This window comes from Populus nigra, chromosome 14 (genome assembly GCF_951802175.1).
Source record: "Populus nigra chromosome 14, ddPopNigr1.1, whole genome shotgun sequence".
Lineage (NCBI taxonomy): Eukaryota > Viridiplantae > Streptophyta > Magnoliopsida > Malpighiales > Salicaceae > Populus > Populus nigra.
Window position 1 is genome coordinate 12,005,505 of NC_084865.1, and position 22,635 is coordinate 12,028,139.

Here is a 22,635-nt window from a genome sequence, read left to right on the forward strand (position 1 = left end):
AGGCAAGCTTGGAAATCTCTCTCTCTACCTCTCTACTCCTTTTTCTTTTCTTCACACACACATACATGCAGTTCAGCTGCATTTATGGCAAAACAAGTCGCCGTTTTGATGTTCTGCATTGCCAGGTTGCAGATGTTTGGTCTTGTGGTGTAACCTTATATGTGATTCTGGTTGGATCGTATCCCGTTGAGGATCCTGATGAACCTAAAGACTTTGGGAAGACAATACAGGCACCAAATGGATCCTGCTGTTACTTGCTAAACTCGCAAATGTTATTCAATTTACTTTTATGAAAGAACATTTTGTTGATTCTGTGCAGAGAATTCTTAATGTCTAGTGTTCTATTCCGGACTCCATTCAGATAACACCCAGAATGTTGCCACCTGATTTCAAGGATTTCTTATGCCGATCCTGCAAATGTGAGTGATTCCTTTTCTCTTCTTTTTCATTTTGTTGGATACTTAAAATCGTTTTAAAAATCATTCAAAGCATGATATATTTATGGTGCTTTAAACTTGTAGCACTGAAGTTTGTGTGATCTTCTGGTAATACTCCTGCTTTTGGATGTTTACACGCAAAACAGGATTACCACTCCTGAAATCAGGAATCATGAGTGGTTTCTAAAGAATTTTCCCACCGACCTAAAGGATGAAAAGACAATGGGCAGCCATTTTGAAGAGTCTGATCAACCCATGGTCTTAATAGACGCATGTTGGACAATCTGGACATGGACTTAGATTATGAATCCGAGCTTGATATTGACAGCAGTGGGGAGATAGTTTATGCATTGTAATCCAATCATTATGCAGTTGTACTTCTGGCATGCCTTTGCAAGATGTTGTCCATGGAGCACATGGATGTATGGAGTTCAAATTCAAAAGAAACGTGTTGTAGAAAATAGTAGGTGTAGAATAGGCAACAGCATGGGAAAGTTCAATCTATGCTTCTTTACGTTTCATGTTCATAGTATAAGCTTTCATACCACTGTGACCGGAGGGATTTGATCTGATTCGTGTAGGGTGGAAACTGGTACAAATTCTGGATGTCAGGGGTTGTCCACCCTCTGACGTCCGATCGAACTAGTCTGTTCATTATTCAGTTTTGCGACTGTCCCTGTATTTTGTCTGTTGTGCTATGGCATATTATCCGTTTGTTTACTCTAAATGAAAGGTGCCTGAAAATCCTGAAATGCCTTGTTCTATCCCTTCGTTGATTGTTCCTCAAGTCTCATGAGCGATCAACATTTTCCAGCACTCAATTTAGACACTAGGCTTTAACTCTTTTGGCATATTTAGACAGGGTTTGTCGAAGTCGTTGGTGTCAGAGTTCTCTTTTCTGACTACGTATATCTTATAACTTCCTGTTTCTTCTTCAATGGTCTAATTCATAACAGAGTTATCATAATTTTATATTTCCTTTACCTGGAAATGAGATACTAACCTTTATTTGTTGTTGCTGAGTTGCAAATTTTTCTGGGTATCAATGGATTAAATAGTTCAGAGAAGGATCTTGACGCCTACAAGCTTCAATCCCATCATTTATGGATTGCTGCTTTCTTAATCCATTGAAAAATTTCTAATTTGTAGTCAAACTCTTCCTCTATCTAACTGTTATATTATCCATCAGCAGTATTACCCAGAATGAATGATATGGTCACCATGTAACCAAATAAATCAAGTCAGGCAACATTTTTATGAAATTGGTCCCTGTTACAGAATACAATCACTTGATCCAGGATATTTCAGCTTCTTTTCTTCTACTCAGGGTAATCTCCCTGCTTCCACCCAGAAAATCCAGCTATGACAATAGAATAGAAAATTTAAAATTCACAAACGATGAAGGGTTTTACGAAGGAATTAAAAATACAGGCAGAACAACAACATTTTCAGAACAGAAGTCGGTCAAAAACGATGATTGTAAAGCCAGTTTAAGTTGACTTCTTCTTTCTGAACCTTAATCCTCAAATTCTTGCAAACAAGCATAATTGGTTTCCACAAAATGGCTGTTTCTTCATCACAGACGACTTCCTTCAAATGCTCAAGATTCATGATTGATAGTGGCAACTCACAGTTGCTTGAGCAGCCCATCATAAGGAGCTGCCTTAGATTTTGCAGCTCGCCGATCTCTTCGGGTAATCTTTCAATTCCTAAACACTCTGATATGTCAAGAACACTCAAGTTACAGAGACCCCCGATTGTGTTCGGTAACTCCAACAATTCAATACAGGAACCAAGCCTTAGAACCTCTAAATTAACCAACTTTCCGATTTCTTTAGGCAATGCAACCAACTTATGACAATTGTTGATGCTGAGTTTCTTCAGCTTGGTAAGAAGACAGATCTCAACCGGCAATTCTATCAGATCATTGCTGTACTCAATGTTGATTTCCATTATATTTGGCAGTGCTTCTGAAAGCAGGATGGTAGAGGTACTAAAAGCTTGACTAATGTTGCACATATACAAGGTTAGCTTTTGTAGAATCTCTAACTTCACAGAGGTGAAGGCAAAGGGAGGAATTGAAACATGCTCCAGTCTGATTCTCTTCAAGTTGGTTACGGAGCCAAGAAGTAGGAAATTATTTAATTCAGTTGGGAAGAAACCGTAGTTCTCGACTATCAAAACTTTCAGCTTCTCCATTTTCTTTATGAACTCTGGTAAGGTGTGGTTCTTTGATCGAACATTAAGAACCAAAACCTCAACTTCAGGTGCTTGTATGAAGCACCAACTTGACGAGAACTTTTCATCTGCGAAAATTGTCCCACTTTCATATGATGCAAAAGGGCATATCAAAAGAAGATAAAGCAAATGAACTATACCTCATGTGCAGGTGCACGAGGAATTGTGTGAAAGTAAAGAGACATGAACTACCTGTGGAGATAGACAAGAGGCGGCAACTAATGTTTGGCTGCTTCTGTTCCATCCACCAGGCAGGAACATTATTTGCACTTATCTCCAGAATTAGTCTTTTTCTCTGCTCAATGGACTCTGAGTCGCTCTGACAGATGGCTAGCTCTCTAAGAAGGTCATGTTGCATGGCGAACTGCTGATGGTAGCAGCCACTAGCAACGTTCCTGGAGAAAGAAGAAAAAATATTTGCTTAGGGAATATACTACAGAATTTTCACGTACAAAGACATAAATAATACATGCTTTCCTATACAAGGACGGATACAGTAACTAGAGAGGCAACTCCATCAGATAGATTACAATTAAACATTAAGAACCATAAACAGCTTGCTTGAAATTGTGTTAAAAAAAAATCAAATGACAAAATATATTTAGTCACATGAAGTCTGAAGAAGAAGAAGAGAGCCAGTCGGCACGGCAGCATACCCTGTGACTACAAGATCAACTAGATTCCGGTTGCAGAGTTCCTGGAGTTTGGCGACAGCATATGCTTCTTCATCTAGATTGTACAATTCCATCCACATATCAACAAGGGCATTAACAGGAATCCTTTGATCTTCTGGAAATGAACATAGGTCTATGAAGCACTCCTTCAAGATAACCTTGTTATCTAAGGTATCCAAACTTTTCTGGAGAGAATTGACCAGGTCAGTGTATTCAAAAATAGAACCAACTTTAGACAACTCCATTGCTCTAGTTTTCCAAATTTCTTCAGGCTCTCCACGGAGTGATCTGCCAACCACTTTAAGGGCCAGTGGGAACCCCTTGCAGCCTTTCACAATCTGCAAAAAATGAATATTTCACTTTTTGGTGGTAGTTAGGGATTCAACGACAGCTGAAGTCTCTAGGAAATTAGTTATTTCTAACACACATATTATTTCTCACAGGTAAAAAGTGGCACCTTGCTGACAACATTTTTATCTGGAATGTCCTGGCTCTGATGAGGTAGGAATGCGGAGCTTCTGAAAAGAGTCAACGAATCTTCATAATTCAATGGTTTTAATTCATATGTAGAACCAAATCTTCGAAACACAGATCTTGATGTTACCAAAATCTTGTAATCTTTGATTTGGAACATAAACTTTTCAAGAAACGACTCTGATTCAGGCCAAACATCATCCAGGACCAACAATATTGGACTTGGTCCAATGCTGTTCAAAAATTGCTCCAACCGGTAGACTATATCTTCATCACTTCGAAAATCACTTGGGGGCTTTTGACCTTTATGATTGAATAGTGCCCTTACAATGCCTTCCATGTTGGTGTTTTTCGACACAATAACATAAAAAATGTTATCCTTGAATTTTTCTGTCCAAAGACCCATAGCTATATCAGAGACTTGCTAATAAGAACTTGCAGAAATTCTTAGATAAAAAGGAAAACATTCACATGATCACATCAGAATATTTTGAATCGATACCTTCAACTTCTTTATCATGACAAAGTAGTCTTGCCAATGTTGTTTTTCCGCAGCCTGGAGGAGCAGACAGTACAACAATAGACACCCCATCCTTAAACAGCTTCATCTTCAATTCTTCAATGGCCACCTGTAATCCAACAGGATTCACCAGAGACTCAGGGACTGCACATGAGACATCACGTCCATCAATCGTTCCGTTTGAACCTGAACCCTTGCGGCCTCTTACCTCCAACAGAATTTCTCTGGTGTCTCTTGCTATTTGCGCTGGCATAACAGTCTGAAAGAATTGGTTGATTGATCTTTCTAACTCGATGAGCTTGTCTGTGTATTTTGGCCTTCTCCAACAATGATACCAACGAATCTTTGAGCATTCAAGAACGAGCGTCTTGCCATTCCTGATCACTTCCATTAATTTTTCAATCTCTTCATTTCTACGATCCAATTCTTCATCCAACTGTTTGATTTTATCTAAAATTGGAATGTTGGATTCTAGAGTTTCTTGTATTTGCTTCAATTTGGTCTTGAACACGAGGGCTTTTTTTGTCACATTCTGAATTACTTTTAGCAGCTCTCCGAACACTGCTCCGCCAAGCAAATCAGCTGCCATATTCACTGTTTCTTTACAGCACAGACAATTTTTGTTTTTTCAAGAACCTCAAGTGCTCTCAATGTTGAGTTTTGTAAGATGCAAATGCAAACTTGGACGAAGACAGAAAAAAATATGACAAATGTATCTTGGTCTTGCAACTTACATAAGAAAGGAATAGCAGAAGCTGTAAAGGAAATTCCATGCCTTATTCTCGTTGACATTGACCGACTTACTTTATTATATGGCTTAGCTATGAAGCTAGAAGTTAGGCTGTTTGTGCTTACACTGTATGATAAACAAGGGAAGAAAAAGGAGAAGAAGAATGGAATAAAAGATCGTGTAATTTGTAGGCAATTCTTTTCTCAAGGAATATGCCTTCAAATTTTTCTTATGGAGAACAGATATTATCATTAGTAGGGAAATTCATGTGGCATGCTATGATTGCACCATGCAAGTTAACAAGTTATTGGTGAAAATGTTATTGATAGAAGATATCATTGATACAGAAAATAGTGTTTGCTATGCTAGAAAAACTCTTGTATGTGTAAAGAAATTATTTGCATAAAGAGTTTGCGTGGGCGTGCTTATAAAATCTTGAAAAATAAAATAAAAAAAAGCGTGCTGGACATGATCGGATAAACCGAGTCAACACTGGATCTGAGATGAATTTTTTAGTGGAAACTGGTTTGCAGCAAAGAAATTAACTGATCGGCAACATTCAGCAGGCGTTTCCATTGGAATGATTACTTCCATTATTTCTTCTGTCTCTTCTTTTCTAGGATCGAATTCTTTATTTAACTTTTCCATGTCTTGTAAAATTAGATTGTTGTAGAACGTCTTCCATTTGCTTCAATTTGGAATTGAACACAAGGGTTTTGTTTTCTGCATGCAATACTTCTTGCAGCTCTCTGGGCGCTGCTCTATTGGCAGCTCTGTTAATCAATTCGGTTTTCATCACCGACAAAAGTAGGCAAGTTTTAAATTTAAGTCCTCGGAGTTTTATTTAGATGCAAAGTTAAGCAGAGAAAACATGACAGGGATGGATCTCGGTCTTGGTCTTGCATATGTGTTTATAGGAAGATAGAATTGGTTGTCCCTTGCCGTGAAGTGTGAAGGAAACTTCATGTCTTCTTCTCATTGACATTGACTTGATTGCTCTAGGTGGCTAATGGCTCAGTTATTTTTAGTTGGACAAAGCAAATCAGGCACGAAATCACACAAGATGGGCAGTTGACGCTGTTGTGTTCTAATCTTCCAGTCAAAAGGTAAACAAGGAAAGACGACGGAAAAGGAGAGGAAAAAAAGTATAAGATGGGTGGTAGGCAACGCTTTTTCTGTAGAATCACTATTGCTTTCTGCTCACGGTTAAGCAAATCTTCAATGATAATGACTCAGTTTTTGTCCATTTTATCGACCATCTCTTCTAGGGGGTAAAAGCAACTTTCATGAAAACATGAAATAGGCACTGTGATATATATCCCGCCGTGTCTAATCTGGCAGCAACCTTTTCTGGCCATAGTTTCATCAACTGTAATTTGTAGGATTCCTAATATGTCATCGGCTCCTTTAAACATTTCTAAGAAAAACTCTCTGAGCTTCTTAACTTTGTAAATTCATTTCCTACAGTCTAGGCATTCAGAGTTGTCTTGGTTATGTTTCTCCATGACTTGGAACTTCAAGTTGTTTAGAGTTTGATGCCCCTAGTAGTACTCCGTTGCAACAAAGTATAATATGTTGCCCGTTGCCGCGGGCTGAATTTTTTTTTTAATGTAAAAAAAATGATATGTTTTAAAAAAATTCAAGTCTCATTGGTTAAATAAACAATTAAAACATTTTTTTAAAAAAACCAACAACAATAAATAAATAAAATAAAAAACCACACCTGAATCTATTTAAATTATGAAATAACTCAATGCTAACCTGACTAAAGAAAAAAAAAGAATCAAACTTAAAAAAAAAACATCAACTTAAAAAAAAAAAAAAAAACCAAGCAAATTTAGACGAACTTCTTAAACTTAGTCCAATCTACAAAATTACAACTTATTATATTATGAACTTGAGTTCAATGAAGAAGGTTAAATGTCATCTAATTTGATTTTGAAGAATAAAACTGTTGAAAAAACTATTAATAAAATAAAAAATAAAAAAAATAAGGCTAAAATTTGACAGGAAAAAACCAATGAAGATGAAATCCAATTAGAAAACAAAATTAACAATTGCAAATTTGAAAACAAATTAATAAAATTAAATGATTAGGGATGAAATTGAAAATAAAATCCAATGAGAAATAATTAATGTAAATAAAACAATTGCAAATATGAGAAGAGGGACTGAATCAAAAGAAAAAATAAATTGAAGGGTTGGTATGAGTTTTTGCATGGTCAACATGTAATCCGAGGAAGAAAGAGAAGGAAAAGAAAGAAAGAAAAGAAAAACAATTTTGGGCCAAATGAATTTTTGCATGATCAACATGTAATCCGAAGAAGAAAGAGAAGGAAAAAAAAGAAAGAAAAGAAAAACAATTTTGGGTCAAATTACACTAAATCACCATACACGCGCCACCCTTAGAGGGATAAGATGCCAAGATGAATCAAATGATGTAGCAAAATTACTGTCACAACTTAACTGCATGTCAGTAGTTTTTTTTATTTTTTTGTGCAAAAATAAAAAATTCTCTTGTGAGTAAACAATATTAATAACAAACCATGATGAAATTACAACCAAACCCCTGAAATTAAGATTAAAAAAAATTCAAATTGTCAAGGTAATCTACCAATTCAACTATTCTATAAAATTTGAAAATACAAAAACATCGTTGTGCAAAAAGCATTTGATTATTTTATAAAGGGCTATAATAATAATTTTATTGTGTATTTAAAAATCTAATTATCAAAATAATTCCGTACAATTTTTAAAAGATATTTATATCATGGTAAAAGGATAATCCCACCCTCAAGATAAAAGCAAAAAATAAAATAACCAAGATAAAAAATTTCATGAAACTATTATAATAAATAGTGTTAGAATTAGTGTTTCGGATAATGTTTTTGATCCAGGAAATTGCTGCCACCTTCTTTATTCATGGTAATGTCACTACTTCGCACTCTGAAATTGCACACACCAAATCCAGTTAAGTAAACAAAATGCAATCTTCTTTATATTTTCATCTAATGAAGAAACAGGCGAACGTTATTACAAAAGAACAAAAGAACAAAATGTTTAATATCGTTTCTGAAGAAGAGGAGGTAAAAAACGATGGTTGTCAAGCCAGTTTAAGTTGACGTCTTCTTTATATATGCACCTTAATTCTCAAATTCTTGAGCACATGATTGACCGATTCCCATAACTGGCTGTTTCTTCATCGCATACGACTTCCTCCAAATGTTCAAGATTATTTGCATAAAGAGTTTGCGTGGGCGTGCTTATAAAATCTTGAAAAAAATATATAAAAAAAAGCGTGCTGGACATGATCGGATAAACCGAGTCAACACTGGATCTGAGATGAATTTTTTAGTGGAAACTGGTTTGCAGCGAAGAAACTGATCGGCAACATTCAGCAGGCGTTTCCATTGGAATGATTACTTCCATTATTTCTTCTGTCTCTTCTTTTCTAGGATCGAATTCTTTATTTAACTTTTCCATGTCTTGTAAAATTAGATTGTTGTAGAACGTCTTCCATTTGCTTCGATTTGGAATTGAACACAAGGGTTTTGTTTTCTGCATGCAATACTTCTTGCAGCTCTCTGGGCGCTGCTCTATTGGCAGCTCTCTTAATCAATTCGGCTTTCATCACCGTTTCTCTACAAAAGTAGGCAAGTTTTAATTCTATGTCCTCAGAGTTTTTTTGTTTATGTTTCTCCTAGACTTGGAACTTCAAGTTGTTTAGAGTTTGATGCCCCTAGCAGTACTCAATTACAACAGGGTATAATATCTTGCCCGCGTTGCCGTGGGCTGAACAATTCTTTTTAATATAAAAGAAGTGATATGTTAAAAAAATTTCAAGTCCCTAGTTAACAATTAAAATATTTACAAAAAAAAAACCAACAGCAGTAAATAAATTAATAAAAAAACAATGAAAAAAAGAAAAACTACACTCGAATCTATTCAGATTATCAAACAACCCAATGTTAACCTGCTAATTAAAAACCAAGAAAAAAAAGAGTCAAACTTTTTTTAAAAAAAACATCAACTTAAAAAAGAGAAAAAAAACTAAGCAAATCTAGACGAACCTCCTAAACTTAATCATATCTAAAAAATTACATCTTATTAAATCATGAATCTGAGTTCAATTAAGAAACTTAAATGTTATCCAATTTAATTTTGAAGGATGAAACTATTGAAAAAATTATTAATAAAAAAACTTTCATAAAAAAAAACAAAAAAAATGAGGCTAAAATCTGACAGGAAAAAACCAATGAGGATGAAATCCAAAAAAAAAATTATTGCAAACAAAAAAATTATAATTAAAAGAATTATAACTAAACTTGAAAGATTAAAAAATTATAGGGGGTGAAATTGAAAATCATTTGTAAAGTAAGAGATTATTTATAGATTAAAAAATGGTGAGAGTGAAGAAGAAAAACATTGTTGAGAGCTAACCCAATAGAATCATGTAAAAAAAAATAAGAAAACAAAAATTACAAAAAAGAGAATTAAACTAGAAAAAATAACAAAACAAAAGTTAAAAAAAGAGGATAAAAATAAGACAACATAAATTTAGAAAAAAGAAAAAATTAAGGGGTCAAACCTCTTAAACCTGTTCTAATATTTAAAAGTCGCATCCCCTTAAATTTCTTACCTAAATTTGATCAAGAAGCATAATTCTCAACTAATATAATTTTAAAGGATGAGATCTGTAGAAAAGTATTAATAAAAAAACTTGTAAATGCAATAAAAGAATGAACATAAAATTTGATAGGAAAAAACTCAAGGAGAATGCAATTTAATGAAAAAAATAAAAAATAATTTCAAATAAAATAAATATCAATTAAGAGACTAAAAACTAAATTTTAAAGATTAAAAAAATCACAGGGGATGAAATTGAAAAATATTTGTAGAAACCAAGCAAACCTAGACAAACATCCTAAGTATAGCTAAATCTTAAAACACTCGTAACATATGAAACTCTAGATTTGTGTTCTATTAAGAAATTTATTATAAGCCAATTTAAAAATATAAATTTAAGAAACTTATCAAAAAAAAAAAAAACAAAAAAAGTCTATAACCAACCCGACAGCCAACCAGACTCAACAAATCAAACACATGACCTACAATATGAAATTGAGATGTCCCTAAGAAAAGCAAAAAACGCACTAACAAAAAAATATTAAAAAAAGCTTTTAAAGAAGACATAAGTTGACTTGGGCTAATCCTTCATATATATTACCTAGGTCATTAGACTGGGGTGACTCTATTAAAGATAAACCCAAAAAAATAAAGAAGCAAGATTCTTAATTAAACAAATATTGAAAGATAAAATTAAAAAAAAAAATCAATAAAAAAACAATGCAAAACAAAAAAAAATTAAAAGAATTAGGATTAAATTTGATATAAAAATTAAATGAAAATAAATGTCTAGTGGTTGAATTGAAAAAAAAAATCAATCAAGAAAATGTTTCAAAACAAAACAAAACAAATAGAAATTAAAAGAATAAGGACCAAATTTAAAAATAAATTAACAAAATCAAATCATCAGGTATGAAATCATATATAAAATCCAATTAGAAACAATCAATGTAAATAAAACAATGACAAATATGAGAAGAGGGATTGAATCAAAAGAAAAAATAAATTGAAGGGCTAGCATGAATTTTTTCATGGCCAACACGTAATACAAGGAAGAAAGAGAAGGAAAAGAAAAGAGAAAACAAATTTGGGTCAAACTAGGCTGAACCACCATACACGCGCCACCCATAAAGGAAAAAGATGCTAAGATGAATCAAATAATGCGGCAAAATCATAGTTACAATTGCCAAAGCCAGCTACACGCGTTGTCGGAAGGCAGCATAGCGGTTGACACATTGATGTGTGAGGCACGCGTCAACAACTTTTTTGTTTTTTTGTGTAAAAACCAAAAGTGCTCTTAGGACTAAACAAATTCAAATTGTCAAGGTAATGTACTAATTCAACTATTTTATAAAATTTAAAAATATAAAAACACCCTAGTGCAAAAGACATTTGATTATTTTATTGAAGAGTTACATTAATAATTTTACCGTGTATTTAAAAATTTAATTACTAAAATAATCATGCACAATTCTCAAAAGATATTTATATCATGATGAAAACATCATCTCATTCCCCAAGCCAAGGCAAAATAAAATAAAATAACCAAGGTAAAAAAAAATCATGAATGAAACTATTATAATAAATAGTGTTATGTGTCTTGAGAGACAGTAAAACCCGTAGGATAATTAGTGTTTTTGATCCAGGAAATTTCTACCACCTTCTTTATTCATGGTAATGTCGCTACTTCCCACTCTGGGATTGCACACACCAAATCCAGTTAAGAAAACAAAATACAATCTTCTTTATGTTCTCAAATTCTTGAGCACATGCGTAACCGCTTCCCATAAACTGGCTGTTTCTTCGTCGCATACGACTTCCTCCAAATGTTTAAGATTCAAGATTGATGATGGCAACTTATAATAGTTCGAGCAGCTAATCATGTGTAGCGTGCTCAAGTTTTGCACCTCTCCGATCTCTTCAGGTAATCTTTTAATTTCTAAACACTCTGATATGTCAAGAATCCTCAGCTTATGGACGCCCCCAATATTTGTGTGTGGCAACTCTAGCAATTCTATACAGGAACTAAGTCTTAGAATTTCTAAATTAACCAACTTGCCAATTTCTCTAGGCAATGCAATCAACTTGTGACAAATGGTAATGCTGATTTTCTTTAGTTTGATAAGATGAAAGTGTTGGGTATACGATCAAAGTCCCACATTGGCTAGAAATGGGGAAGATCATGGGTATATAAGGATGGACAAATATCTCCATTGGTATGAGGCTTTTTGGGTATAGCCCAAGAGCAAATCCATAAGGGCTTAGGTCCAAAGTGGACACTATCATATCAATGTAGAGATAAGTGGTGTCCATAGTCCTTACAAGTGAGGCCTCATACCAAAGATCTCAGCAGACAATTCTATCTGATCATTGCTGTAGTCAATGTTTATTTACTCTAACTTTGGCAATGCTTCTGAAACCTGGATGGTAGAGGTGCTGAAAGCTTGAACGATGTTGCACGTAAACAAAGATAGCTTTTGTAGATTCTCAAACTTCATATTTGTGAAGGCAAAGGAAGTAATTGAAACCTGCTCCAATCTGATTCTCATCAAGTTGGGTACAGAAGTAAGAAGTGAGAAATTACTAAGTTCTGTAGCAAAATAACCACGGTTCATGGTCGACAATTAAGGATCATAACCTCAACTTCAGGAGCTTGCATGGAGCACCAACTTGATGAGAAGTTTTCATCTGCAAATGATATTTATTCCATAGGGTGTGAAAATGCAGTTGCTCATAAGTTAAACTACTGTTACTTGTTCAAGAGAGGGAAATGATAACCTGTGGAGATAGACAACAGGCGGCTACTAATGCTTGGCTGCTTCTGTCCATCCACCAGTCAGGGACATTGTTTGCACAGATCTCCAGAACTTGTCTTTTTCTCTGCTCTAGTGGTTCCAAGTCACTTTGATGGATAGCTAACTCTCTTAGAAGATCATGCTGCAGAGCGAAGTGATGATTATAGCAGCTGCGTAGATAATTCCTGGCAAATGATCATAAGTTGATTGGTTAGGGAAAATCCCAACATTTTCTCATACTAATCAGAATTTCATTCTCTTTCTACTTCTCTGTGATTTGAAGTATCAAACGACTAGCAGAATTGACATGAATAAAATGACAATCCAGAAAATTAAACAAGAAGGGAAGTTTTTGTCTCATGTATACCTTTTGACTACAAGATCAACTAAATTCATGTTAGAGAGTTCCTGGATTTTGGCAACGGCATATGCTTCTTCGTCTAGCTTGTACACTTCCATCCACATGTCTCTTCCGTTCTACCATCCAATGCTTCGTTCAGTTTTTCAATGTCTCTGAGAATTGGAATGATTGATTCCATTCGCTCCAAGTTGGACTTAAACATGAGGACTTTGTCTTTCACGTCCATCACTGCATCCAACAGCTCCACCATGAATTTCCCCAGAACAGCTGCACCAAGTAATTGAGCTGCCATTGCTGTTTCCCTATGAAAGTTTGTTAAAGTTGTAGTGAGTTCCGACCGGTGATGTTCTGATATTTGCCCATTAGAGGCTAAGCACACTGACACAATATTTAACGTGGTTCGGCAAACCGCCTACATCTACGGGAGAAACCATTGCATTATATAGGAAGAGTACAAGATTTACAACAATAGAGGAGGAGGAATCATCCCCTTTTTAGCAATTCTCAACCTCACTCTATTTCTCTCTTCTTAGTGCTGCAATGGCGGCTACTGCTGGCTGCCTTGGCAGCCCACTCTCTCCTACATTTCTCACATCTTTGGCTCTACTTTTCCTCTCTCATTTTGCTCTCTAATGTATGCCTCTATTTATAGGCATCCATAGCAGCTCCTCTTGCTCTTTTGTCAACAATGGTGGCCACCAACTCCAGCTCATCTTCAACAGCTAGCCCTCTTTGACAATGGCAATGACAGCCATCCTCTTCTAGAAGATAGGTTGCAGATGCTTTATGATTGCTGCATATAATGGCAACAATCCTAACAATCACCCCCTTTGCCATTTATTTGGGCAATTGTCCTCTTGCTTCTTCAGTACATGATTGCATTCTACAGCTTTTCCAAGCTTACCATTCCGAGAGCGTTTGTGGCTAAGTTTACAGGTACTTGCCAAACCTCTCAATCACAGAGTCACCCAAGCACCCCTTTGCTCACTCCAAATGATCATTTTGACCAGATGATTTGTCACATCTCATTTGAAGAGTGTTAACACTTGTCTTTGGAACAACATCCCCCTTCAAGTATATCAATCATGCTTGGCCCGGAATGATTTATCAAGCCTTACAACCATAGTTTTGAAACCCGGACCGGCCCGGCGGGTCAACCCGGGACCTGGCTGACTCGGGCCTGAGACCAGTCCGAGTCTAAGTAAACCCGTTTGGGAGTTGGCCCGGTGGAACCCGATCGACCCGGCAGGTCGACCTAGAACCTGGTCGACCCGAGTAAACCCAGCTGAGACCCGGCTACCTTCCTTTTTTTTATTCAAGCGGCTGTCGGTCAAAACAGAAAAGATTGATCATCTCGAAACAGAAGAGAAGGGTTACAAAAGACATCATCTCCTTCGTTTTTAATGACTGAAGCAAGCAGATGCCACCAGAATTTTGGGACCAAGAAAAGATACACTGCAAACTAGATCATAGCAATTCAGTTAACTTACCAAAACAAGAAGACAACCCTCCTTCAACAGCTAGATATCTCCAATCTACTTCAAAATCTCAACAAAAATCTTGTAAAAGTTTTCAAATATTCTCCAAAATCCTCCAGCAGAAACTTCTCATATATGTTCAAAAGCTTCAAGTATGCAATATATATCCAGCTTCAACCCCAGCTCTTCAACCCCAGCTGCTTACAACGGCTTGAATCAAGGAAAGACAAGAGCTAGCTTGTCCCATTCAAATCTTCCAGGAGCTGCCTTCTTATATTGATTATTAGAAGAAAAAATCTCTATCTAGAAGCTGAGACTCTTCCTATGCAACGTGTCTTTTTATAGTCCATGAAATCAAAAAAAAAAAGAAGAAGAAGAAAACAGTATCTCCTCGCTCGTAACTTTAAAGTATGATAAATTTTTTTGGGTTGACCCGGGTTAACCCATCTGACCTATGACTCGATCATTAGACCGGGTCGATCACTGGGTTGGGTTTCAAAACGCTTACAACACCCCCTCAAACGGATATTCCCAAGTGCTACAATCATTGAGTATTTTAATGTGATCACAAGCTCACCATTCTTCCAAGAGTCTACTCATCCCGGAGTTGCGTCTGCCCTCTGTTCCTTCCTAGGAACCACGTCTTACTTCGCCGTGAGTCTCCCGTTCTTAGTCTCAAGAGTCCTGGTGGCTCTCCACCTTTAACTATGGGAGCAGCCCATGAAAGGTTGATCCATCTCTGTCTTTATACTCTGAGTATTACAATGCCATTACCGAGCTCACCACCTTGACAAAAGTTAACTTGTTTCCAGAACCTGTGCATGCTCTCTGCTCCTACATAGCAATCGCGTTTTAATGCTTCACAAGTTATCCACTTATTGTCCAAGGCAAATTTCTTCTAGCTCATTGATCTTTAGTATGGGGGCAATATTCATGAAAGTCAATCTTGCATTTGTCTCCATACTAATCATAGCCTCTTCATTGGCTATACACTTGTCCACTTATATCCAACCATCACATTGACTCTGGGACGGACAATGGTAATGACAGGCATCCTCTTCTAGAAAATAGACTGCAAATGCTCTATAATTACTGCACATAATAACAACAATCCTAACAAGTTTGTCAAGTCCTAGATTTCAATGACTTCCAGTTCTCTCACGTAGGTATGCCAAAAAAAAAAAAAGAAAAAAAAAAAGAGAAGACCAAGCCTGTTAGGTATGTTATATATATTGGTCTTCAATCAATATATGAAAGGGATTTGTACCGTTGCTGTGAATCAAACGTCGCATCTTGTGCTCATCGACTTTTTCTCTGTATTTTACGCGGTTTAGTTATGAAACAAACCAACGCAAGCCTCCAATAACGCGTTTAGATTTTATTTTAATAGATCTAGTCCTTGACATCCATTGCTTGAATGCACATATATCACGACAAATCTGGTGCTGTCAGCCTGGGTTTTTTTGGCCGACTATTGTCTGGTCGACGCTGGCGTTGGCCGGCCCGTGGATTGATGGCAGCGGTAAATTTACCCTGTATTTTTTCTAATCTTGATTATTTCTTAAACTTTATTTAATACTCTCTTTCTTTAAATCGTTCGGCTCACCCTAGTTGATTTTTTAAAATTATTTTGTATTTTTATAATGCTTTAAAGAGAATTTTCTTTAATTTGTTTTGTATTTGATATAAATAAATGTATTTGTATGATGTATTTATAAAAATATATAAAAGAGAAGAAGCACGCACATAGAAACTAGTTTCTTACAAATTACTTTGAGGTTTGTTGAATGAAGACTTCTGCACTCTTTCCTTGATTTAAAATCTTGTCAAATATTGCAGCTCTTAGAAATTGCTGGCAAGCTGCGTTTTGGGTTTATGAGGAAACGTCTTTTTGCAAGGAAAAATGGCTTGACGCCATTACAATACGATTTTAACGAGGGCTACTAACAATTTACAGAATCACACCTTCTTTCTATGCATTAAAGGAAAGCACAATGACATAATTACAAATTAAAGGCTCGTCAGAATTCTTGGAGAATAATCATTATCAGAAAACAATGGCTAACCAAGCCAGTTCAAGTTGTTTTCCTTATGTACCTTTATCGTCAGAGATGGAAGGCAGGGTTTGAAACGATTCCATGACATGGCAGTTTCTTGATCGCCTATTACTTCGTTTAGGTGGACAAGATTCGCAACTGATGATGGCAATTCACAACTTGAGCACTCTATCATGTAGAGCTTACTCAGATCATGCAACTGACCGATCTGTTCTGGCAATTCTTTTACACTTAGACATTCGGATAAGTCAAGAATCTGCAGCTTATGAAGTCTACCGATTGTGCCCGGTAACTCTGTCAATTCGATGCAGGAGTTGAGCCTTAGGACCTCCAAATCAATTAAATTTCCCATGTCCTCCGGCAGTGCCAAAAGCTTGTGACAATTCGTGATACTGAGCTTTCTTAGCAAGACAAGATCACAGAATCCTGTTGGCAATTCCTCCAGGTCATTGCAGTAGTCAATGGTGAGGTCGACTAACTTTGGGAATGCATCCGAAATCTTGTTGGTAGATTTATTAAAAGCTTGATCAATATTGCACATAACCAAGGACATCTTTTCTAGCTTCCTCCATTTCATTGAAGTCAAGAAAAGGGATGGGATGGAAACCTTTTCCAGTCTTATTCTCTTTAGATTTGATAAAGAACCAAGAAGTGGGAAATTGCTCAATTCGGCTGGAACGAACCCATAATTGTGAAGTACTAAAACTTTTAGCTTATTCATTCTTTCTATGAACTCAGGTAATGAGTATTTCTCTGTCTGAAAATTCAGAAGTAAAACCTCAACTTCCGGCGCTTGCATGGTGGACCAACTTGATGAGAATTTTTCATCTGCAAACAAGGTGATGAAAATACAAAAAAAAAAAAAAAATTAAAAATTGGTTGTGTATGTTTGATGCTTGTGCGCATGCATGTGCGCAGGGGTCAGGCTATCTTCGTATTAAGAAAATAATAGGGATTAATAACCTGTTGAGATAGATAAGAGTTTGGCCCTGATTGATAGCTGATCTTGTTCCATCAACCACTCAGGGATTTTATTTTCAATTATCTCCAATAATACTCGTTTCCTGTCCTCAATGTTTCCTGAGTTGCTTTCACGGATGGCCAGCTCCCTGAGCAGGTCATGCTGTGTGACAAAATGCTCATTATAGGAGCCGTCGTCTTCGTTTGCATCTTTCCTGGTTAATCACAGAAGTTGATTGCTTAGAGACTCACACTCTTGACAAGTTAGCAACTAACAGTACACAAGTTAATTGAAATGAATAACACAAGTGGAGTTCTAATGACCATCAAAAGTTGCAATCATAGCAGTTGAAGCTGGTCATCCATCAGCGAAACCCAGAAAGATAACCAATTATTTTAACCCCCATAAACCAAGTTGGTAATGGTTTTGTTCTTCTAATATTTTCCATGATTTTCTTCTTCTAATATTTTCCAGGATAGCTCATTTTATATATAAAGGTCCATGTAGTAGTAGGATCCATATGATATTCATAGAATCGATGTTTGATGTGAAGATTCCACATCCTATTACTAGAATAAATACCCTGGCCATGATAATGTCAATAGGGTTCATAGCTATCATACCTTGTAACTACAACTTCAATCAGATTCCTATCAGAAAGTTCATGGAGATTGGCAATGGCGTCGTCCTCATCTAGGTTATACAATTCTGCCCACATATCAATAAGGGTAGTAGCAGGAATCCTATGGTCTTCAGGGAATGAACCAAGGTCCATGAAACATTCCTTGGCTACTACATTATCATTGAAGGCTTCCACACTGCTTTGAAGACAATTGAGAATTTCATTGTCGTAAAGAATAGAAGCAGGTTTAGAGCATTCCTTAAGTCTCTTACGCCATTCTGCTGCAGACTTTCGGCACAAAGATTTTCCAACAACTGAAATGACTAGAGGAAATCCCCTGCAGCATTTTACCATCTGCAATTCAGTGCCATAACAAAAATCAGTCATTCTGTGCAGGTTGGTGGGCGGTAACAAACTAAAAATAAAATTGCATTGTGTAAACACATCGGTGGTTTCTTAAAGGTGTTAAATGCATGTTTTCTTTTCTCATCTATAGTTGCATAATTGTAAGATATCATCCCTGGAGTAAATTTACAGATTCAAAACACATGGTTTCGGAATTTTTATTTGCAGGTCTGATAGCACTTGATAAGACAGCAAACAAGTAAGCACAGGTGGATGCTAATTCAGAGAGTCAAAATATTGGACAGAGAATATTTGTTCACTAATTTGTATTAATATAGAAGGTGAAAACCAAATAAAAATGAGCAAATAAGCATTCATAATTGCAGGTTGATAAATCACCTCCTCTAGACTTTTGTGATCTGGAGCATATGACTGCTGATCCAATGGAAATGCCAATTTCTGAAAAAGGGTCATGGCATCTGCAAGATTCAATGTTTCCAATTTATATGTGGATCCAAAACTTGGAAATTCATATCTTGATGTCACCAAAATCTTGTAATTTTCTATTCGGAACTTGAGCTTGTCAAGAATAGATTTCGATACTGGCCAAACATCATCAAGGACCAATAATATTGGATCTGGTCCTATCTGCTTGAACAAACGTTCCAAATGGTTAGCTGCATCTTCTTCACTTCGAAAATCAGGTAACTCGATTTCTTTATGCTGGAATATCATCTTCACAATGACCAGCAGGTCGCGCAGCTTTGAAACGTTGATAAAGAAGATGTTGCTCTTGAATTTATCTGAAAACTCGGAAAAGAAGAACGCTGTAATGAAATTTCTTCAGAAATTCTTATGTTTTCACATATAGCTAAATCAAAACGGATTTAAGAGCCTACATGTGGAACTCCAAATTCTAATCCTCAGAAAAACTAAAAGCAAAATATGGGAATTGCTTCATTTACTCTGCCAAAGAGTTCCAAGTAATGAACTGTGTCTAAAATAATTGAACAATCAACAACAGCCCCACAATTATGCAGAAACACAAGTCTTTGTGTGGTTACAATTCAACATGACAAAATCATCCGTTTTTATTTCTTGAAAAATGAATAATTGAACAAGAGAATGTAGATGAAGCTTAATAGAGATACACATTAGACCAGAAAAACAAAAAGGAAAACAGCAGCAATTTACCTCAGATAATAACAGAACAAGGAAATGGATGTACATGGCAATTACCCTGAAGAGAAGAAAACATAAGGAAACCTTTTCGGGCACTAAAGCTCAACTTTGTTCAGATACCCTGTTCTGTTTGCAAAATTGTTTGCCTAACATGATCATAGAACCTTTATAACAGGTGTACTAACTAAAACACTCTCTTACCATCAAAAAGGGATACAAATAGCCGGACCAAAAATAAGCAGAAGAAGTAGAAAGACAAAAGGAGGTAGTCAAAAGAACTCTCAAGTACTAAATGTGTACCTTTAACATTCCCATGTTGACAAAGTGCTGTAGCCAATGTTGTCTTTCCACATCCTCCAGGAGCAGATAACACAATATGCTGTGATGTCTCATCATTAAGCAGCTTTATCTCCAGATCACTCAATGGAATCTTCAATCCAACAGGATCCACTTTCAGTAGAGGAGGTGAGCACACACCAGCTAAAATAGTATTACTATAGCTCTTGCTTGAATCCACCCTACAAGCATTGCTTAGAGTCATGCTTAACTTCCCAAATTGATCACTTAACTGTCTTACTCCAGAAGAAACATCTTTCACAGCAACCAAATTCGAATTTTGTGTATGCAAAATCTCTTTTGTATCTGCTACCGCCTGAAGTTGCAAAACACTGCTAATATGATCACGAATATCCTTCTCTAACTTGAGAAGTTTCTTGTTATAAAGAGGCCTCTTCAAATAGTTGTATTTCTGGATTTTTGAGCATTTATTGACTAAATCATTGCCTTTTGTCACTAATCCTTTGAGCCTTTCAAGTTGCTTTGGTTGATCAAGTTCTGCGTTGAGAGATTCTATTTTCTTGATATTTGGAGCCATATCTTTCAACATCTCCTCTAGGCGCTTCAAGCTTGGCTTGAACTGGGAGTTGTTTTTCTGTGCTTTTAAAACCATCTTTAAGAAATCACCAAAAATTATCTCGAAACCGGCCCCAGCAACTGCTGATATCACAACTTGACCTGCCATGGCTTCTTTTTCACAAAGAAAAACCAGCTGATTTTTGACCAACAACTAGTGAGGAACTGAAGTTAAGAGGAAAATGGTTTCTGAGCTGTTTTGGGTAGATGGAAATCTTTTCCGGTGAACTGGATTTCCTATCTTGTTTTCTTTCTTGAGAAACGAAGGAAAGCATCATTATATGCTAGTTTTCTAATTTCTTGTGTTGATGATGTGTAAAGTGTGTGGACTTGAGAGGATTGACTTTTCAACCTTAAATTATTTTTTGATTGGTGACCATATTGTAATTATCCTATTTTAGTTGTTTCTGTCCCTGAAGTTTTGATCAAAATAAACTTCATCCCTAATCTTTAAACTTTATGACATTGGTCCTTGACAGCCCTTCTATCATGGTTTAATTTATGAACAAATTAAATCTCATGTGGGGACCCATAAGATCGTGAGATGTGTGTCCTTTAAAGGATATTTCATGTGTAGATTTTAATTTATTAATACATAGAACTTGGGGGTGACATTTCATAAATAGAAGAACACAAGGACCAAATCAAGAATTTTAAATGCTTAAGGACTGAGTTTCCTTTCACCGGAGTTGAAGACTTGAAGGATTCCATTAGCTCAAAGACTTAGAATACTGCTACAGTTAAGTTAAGTCAAGTCAACTGTCGAGGCAGGTGGGGGCATGGCAGCTTGCCATAAAGAATTTCATGGCGGCTTCCTCGTCGGAGCACCGAACTTTCACTCTCTAGATTCTTTCCAACTTTTATTGCCCGTCGGTCCACTTTGAGAATTAAATAAATTGTTAAAGAAATATATGCTTCCTGACTTCCTAGAAACAACGTTCACCAAAAGATGGTGGGCAAATAAATAAATAAATAAATAAATAAAATGACTAATGTGGATCTTTCGCAAACAACTCAACAAACAAGAACAATTCTACGGTGCTACCATATATAGGTCTATTTTAATTTTTTAGTGTAATATAATTTATTCCCGTCAATGCTTCATAATAATTATTTTGCACTTAATTGTCCAAAACAAAATTCATAAGAACAAAATAAGTAATAGGTTAAACCGTGTAACGTTGGCATTTTTTATTGACAACTCTAATAATTATCTTTTCTAATTTTAATTATAAGAAAATAACAGGGATTAAAGTTAATATAAGAATCAAATTATATTAAATTAAATTTTAAAATATAAAATTAAAAAAATAAACATAAAATATACAACAATTAAAATATTACAACTAAATTTAATATATTTAATAAATAAAAAGATATTTTTATGTTTTTTACAACTTATAAAAATATTTTCCAGTCAAAATTCAAAGAAAATATTTTTCTGAAAAACTAAGCTAAATATTTTCTTTAATTGAAAAACATTTTCTATTTACTAACTTTTCTAATATTAAATAAACACAAAACAATTTTAAAAATCATTTCTAAAAATTCATTTTCTATAAAACATGCATTGCCTAAACGTTTATAGTGTTTGATTGTCATTAGTTTTATTAGATATTTTCCATTTTAATCTTTAAATATCTCATGCAACACGGCTTTTTCTTCAAAACTCACCAAAAAATCATTAATAAATCCATATCTCATCAATTTAATAAACAAATTTAGAAATTTGAATCATATATATTGTATAATAGATTCATTTATTTATATTAAATTCAAATAAAAACCTTGACTTATTTATATATCTGTTTCCAAATATTTTATTGTAAACACCTCAAGATTAAAAACTTTTTTTGAGGACATATATATCAAAACTTAGAGTTTAAGACGTACTCATTAAAGATATGAAAAATTAATTATTTGATTAGTATTTAATTTTGCAAGTATTAATTTTTGTTATCGTACAATTAAATTTTTTTTTCTAAATCTAATAGGGTCCATAATCCAAGTTATGGGTTTTGATAGCTATTCATATCTTTTATGTCCTATTTTATAATAGTGATATTTTTTTTATCCCAATTTGAATAAATAATGAAAATGCATTTTTTTTAATTAAAAAATAAAATAGTACTTTATAACTATGCAATTATTTTTTGAAGATTGCAATGGCTAAAAACATTATAGCATTATAGAAGATAGTAAAAGTTTCAGTATATTAACTTG

General features: G+C 35.1%; 2 protein-coding genes and 1 pseudogene across 2 annotated transcripts; all 3 read right to left on the reverse strand.

The window, feature by feature from the left end:
* Positions 1-1,650: 1,650 nt before the first annotated feature.
* LOC133672991 (probable disease resistance protein At5g66900) lies at positions 1,651-5,362 on the reverse strand (annotated as a pseudogene).
* Positions 5,363-12,218: 6,856 nt separating this feature from the next.
* Positions 12,219-14,625, reverse strand: LOC133672371 (probable disease resistance protein At5g66910). The gene is made up of 3 exons (XM_062092768.1): positions 12,862-14,625; positions 12,478-12,679; positions 12,219-12,387 (listed from the first exon to the last, which is right to left on the reverse strand). The coding sequence occupies exons 1-3, from the start codon at positions 12,957-12,959 to the stop codon at positions 12,331-12,333; spliced, it is 357 nt and encodes a 118-aa protein (XP_061948752.1). The 5' UTR covers positions 12,960-14,625; the 3' UTR covers positions 12,219-12,330.
* A 1,658-nt stretch (positions 14,626-16,283) lies between these two features.
* On the reverse strand, positions 16,284-20,722 carry LOC133673455 (probable disease resistance protein At5g66900). The gene is made up of 5 exons (XM_062094274.1): positions 19,801-20,722; positions 18,718-19,121; positions 17,975-18,327; positions 17,354-17,565; positions 16,284-17,218 (listed from the first exon to the last, which is right to left on the reverse strand). Exons 1-5 carry the CDS (start codon positions 20,519-20,521, stop codon positions 16,395-16,397), a joined length of 2,514 nt encoding a protein of 837 aa, XP_061950258.1. The 5' UTR covers positions 20,522-20,722; the 3' UTR covers positions 16,284-16,394.
* Positions 20,723-22,635: the final 1,913 nt, after the last annotated feature.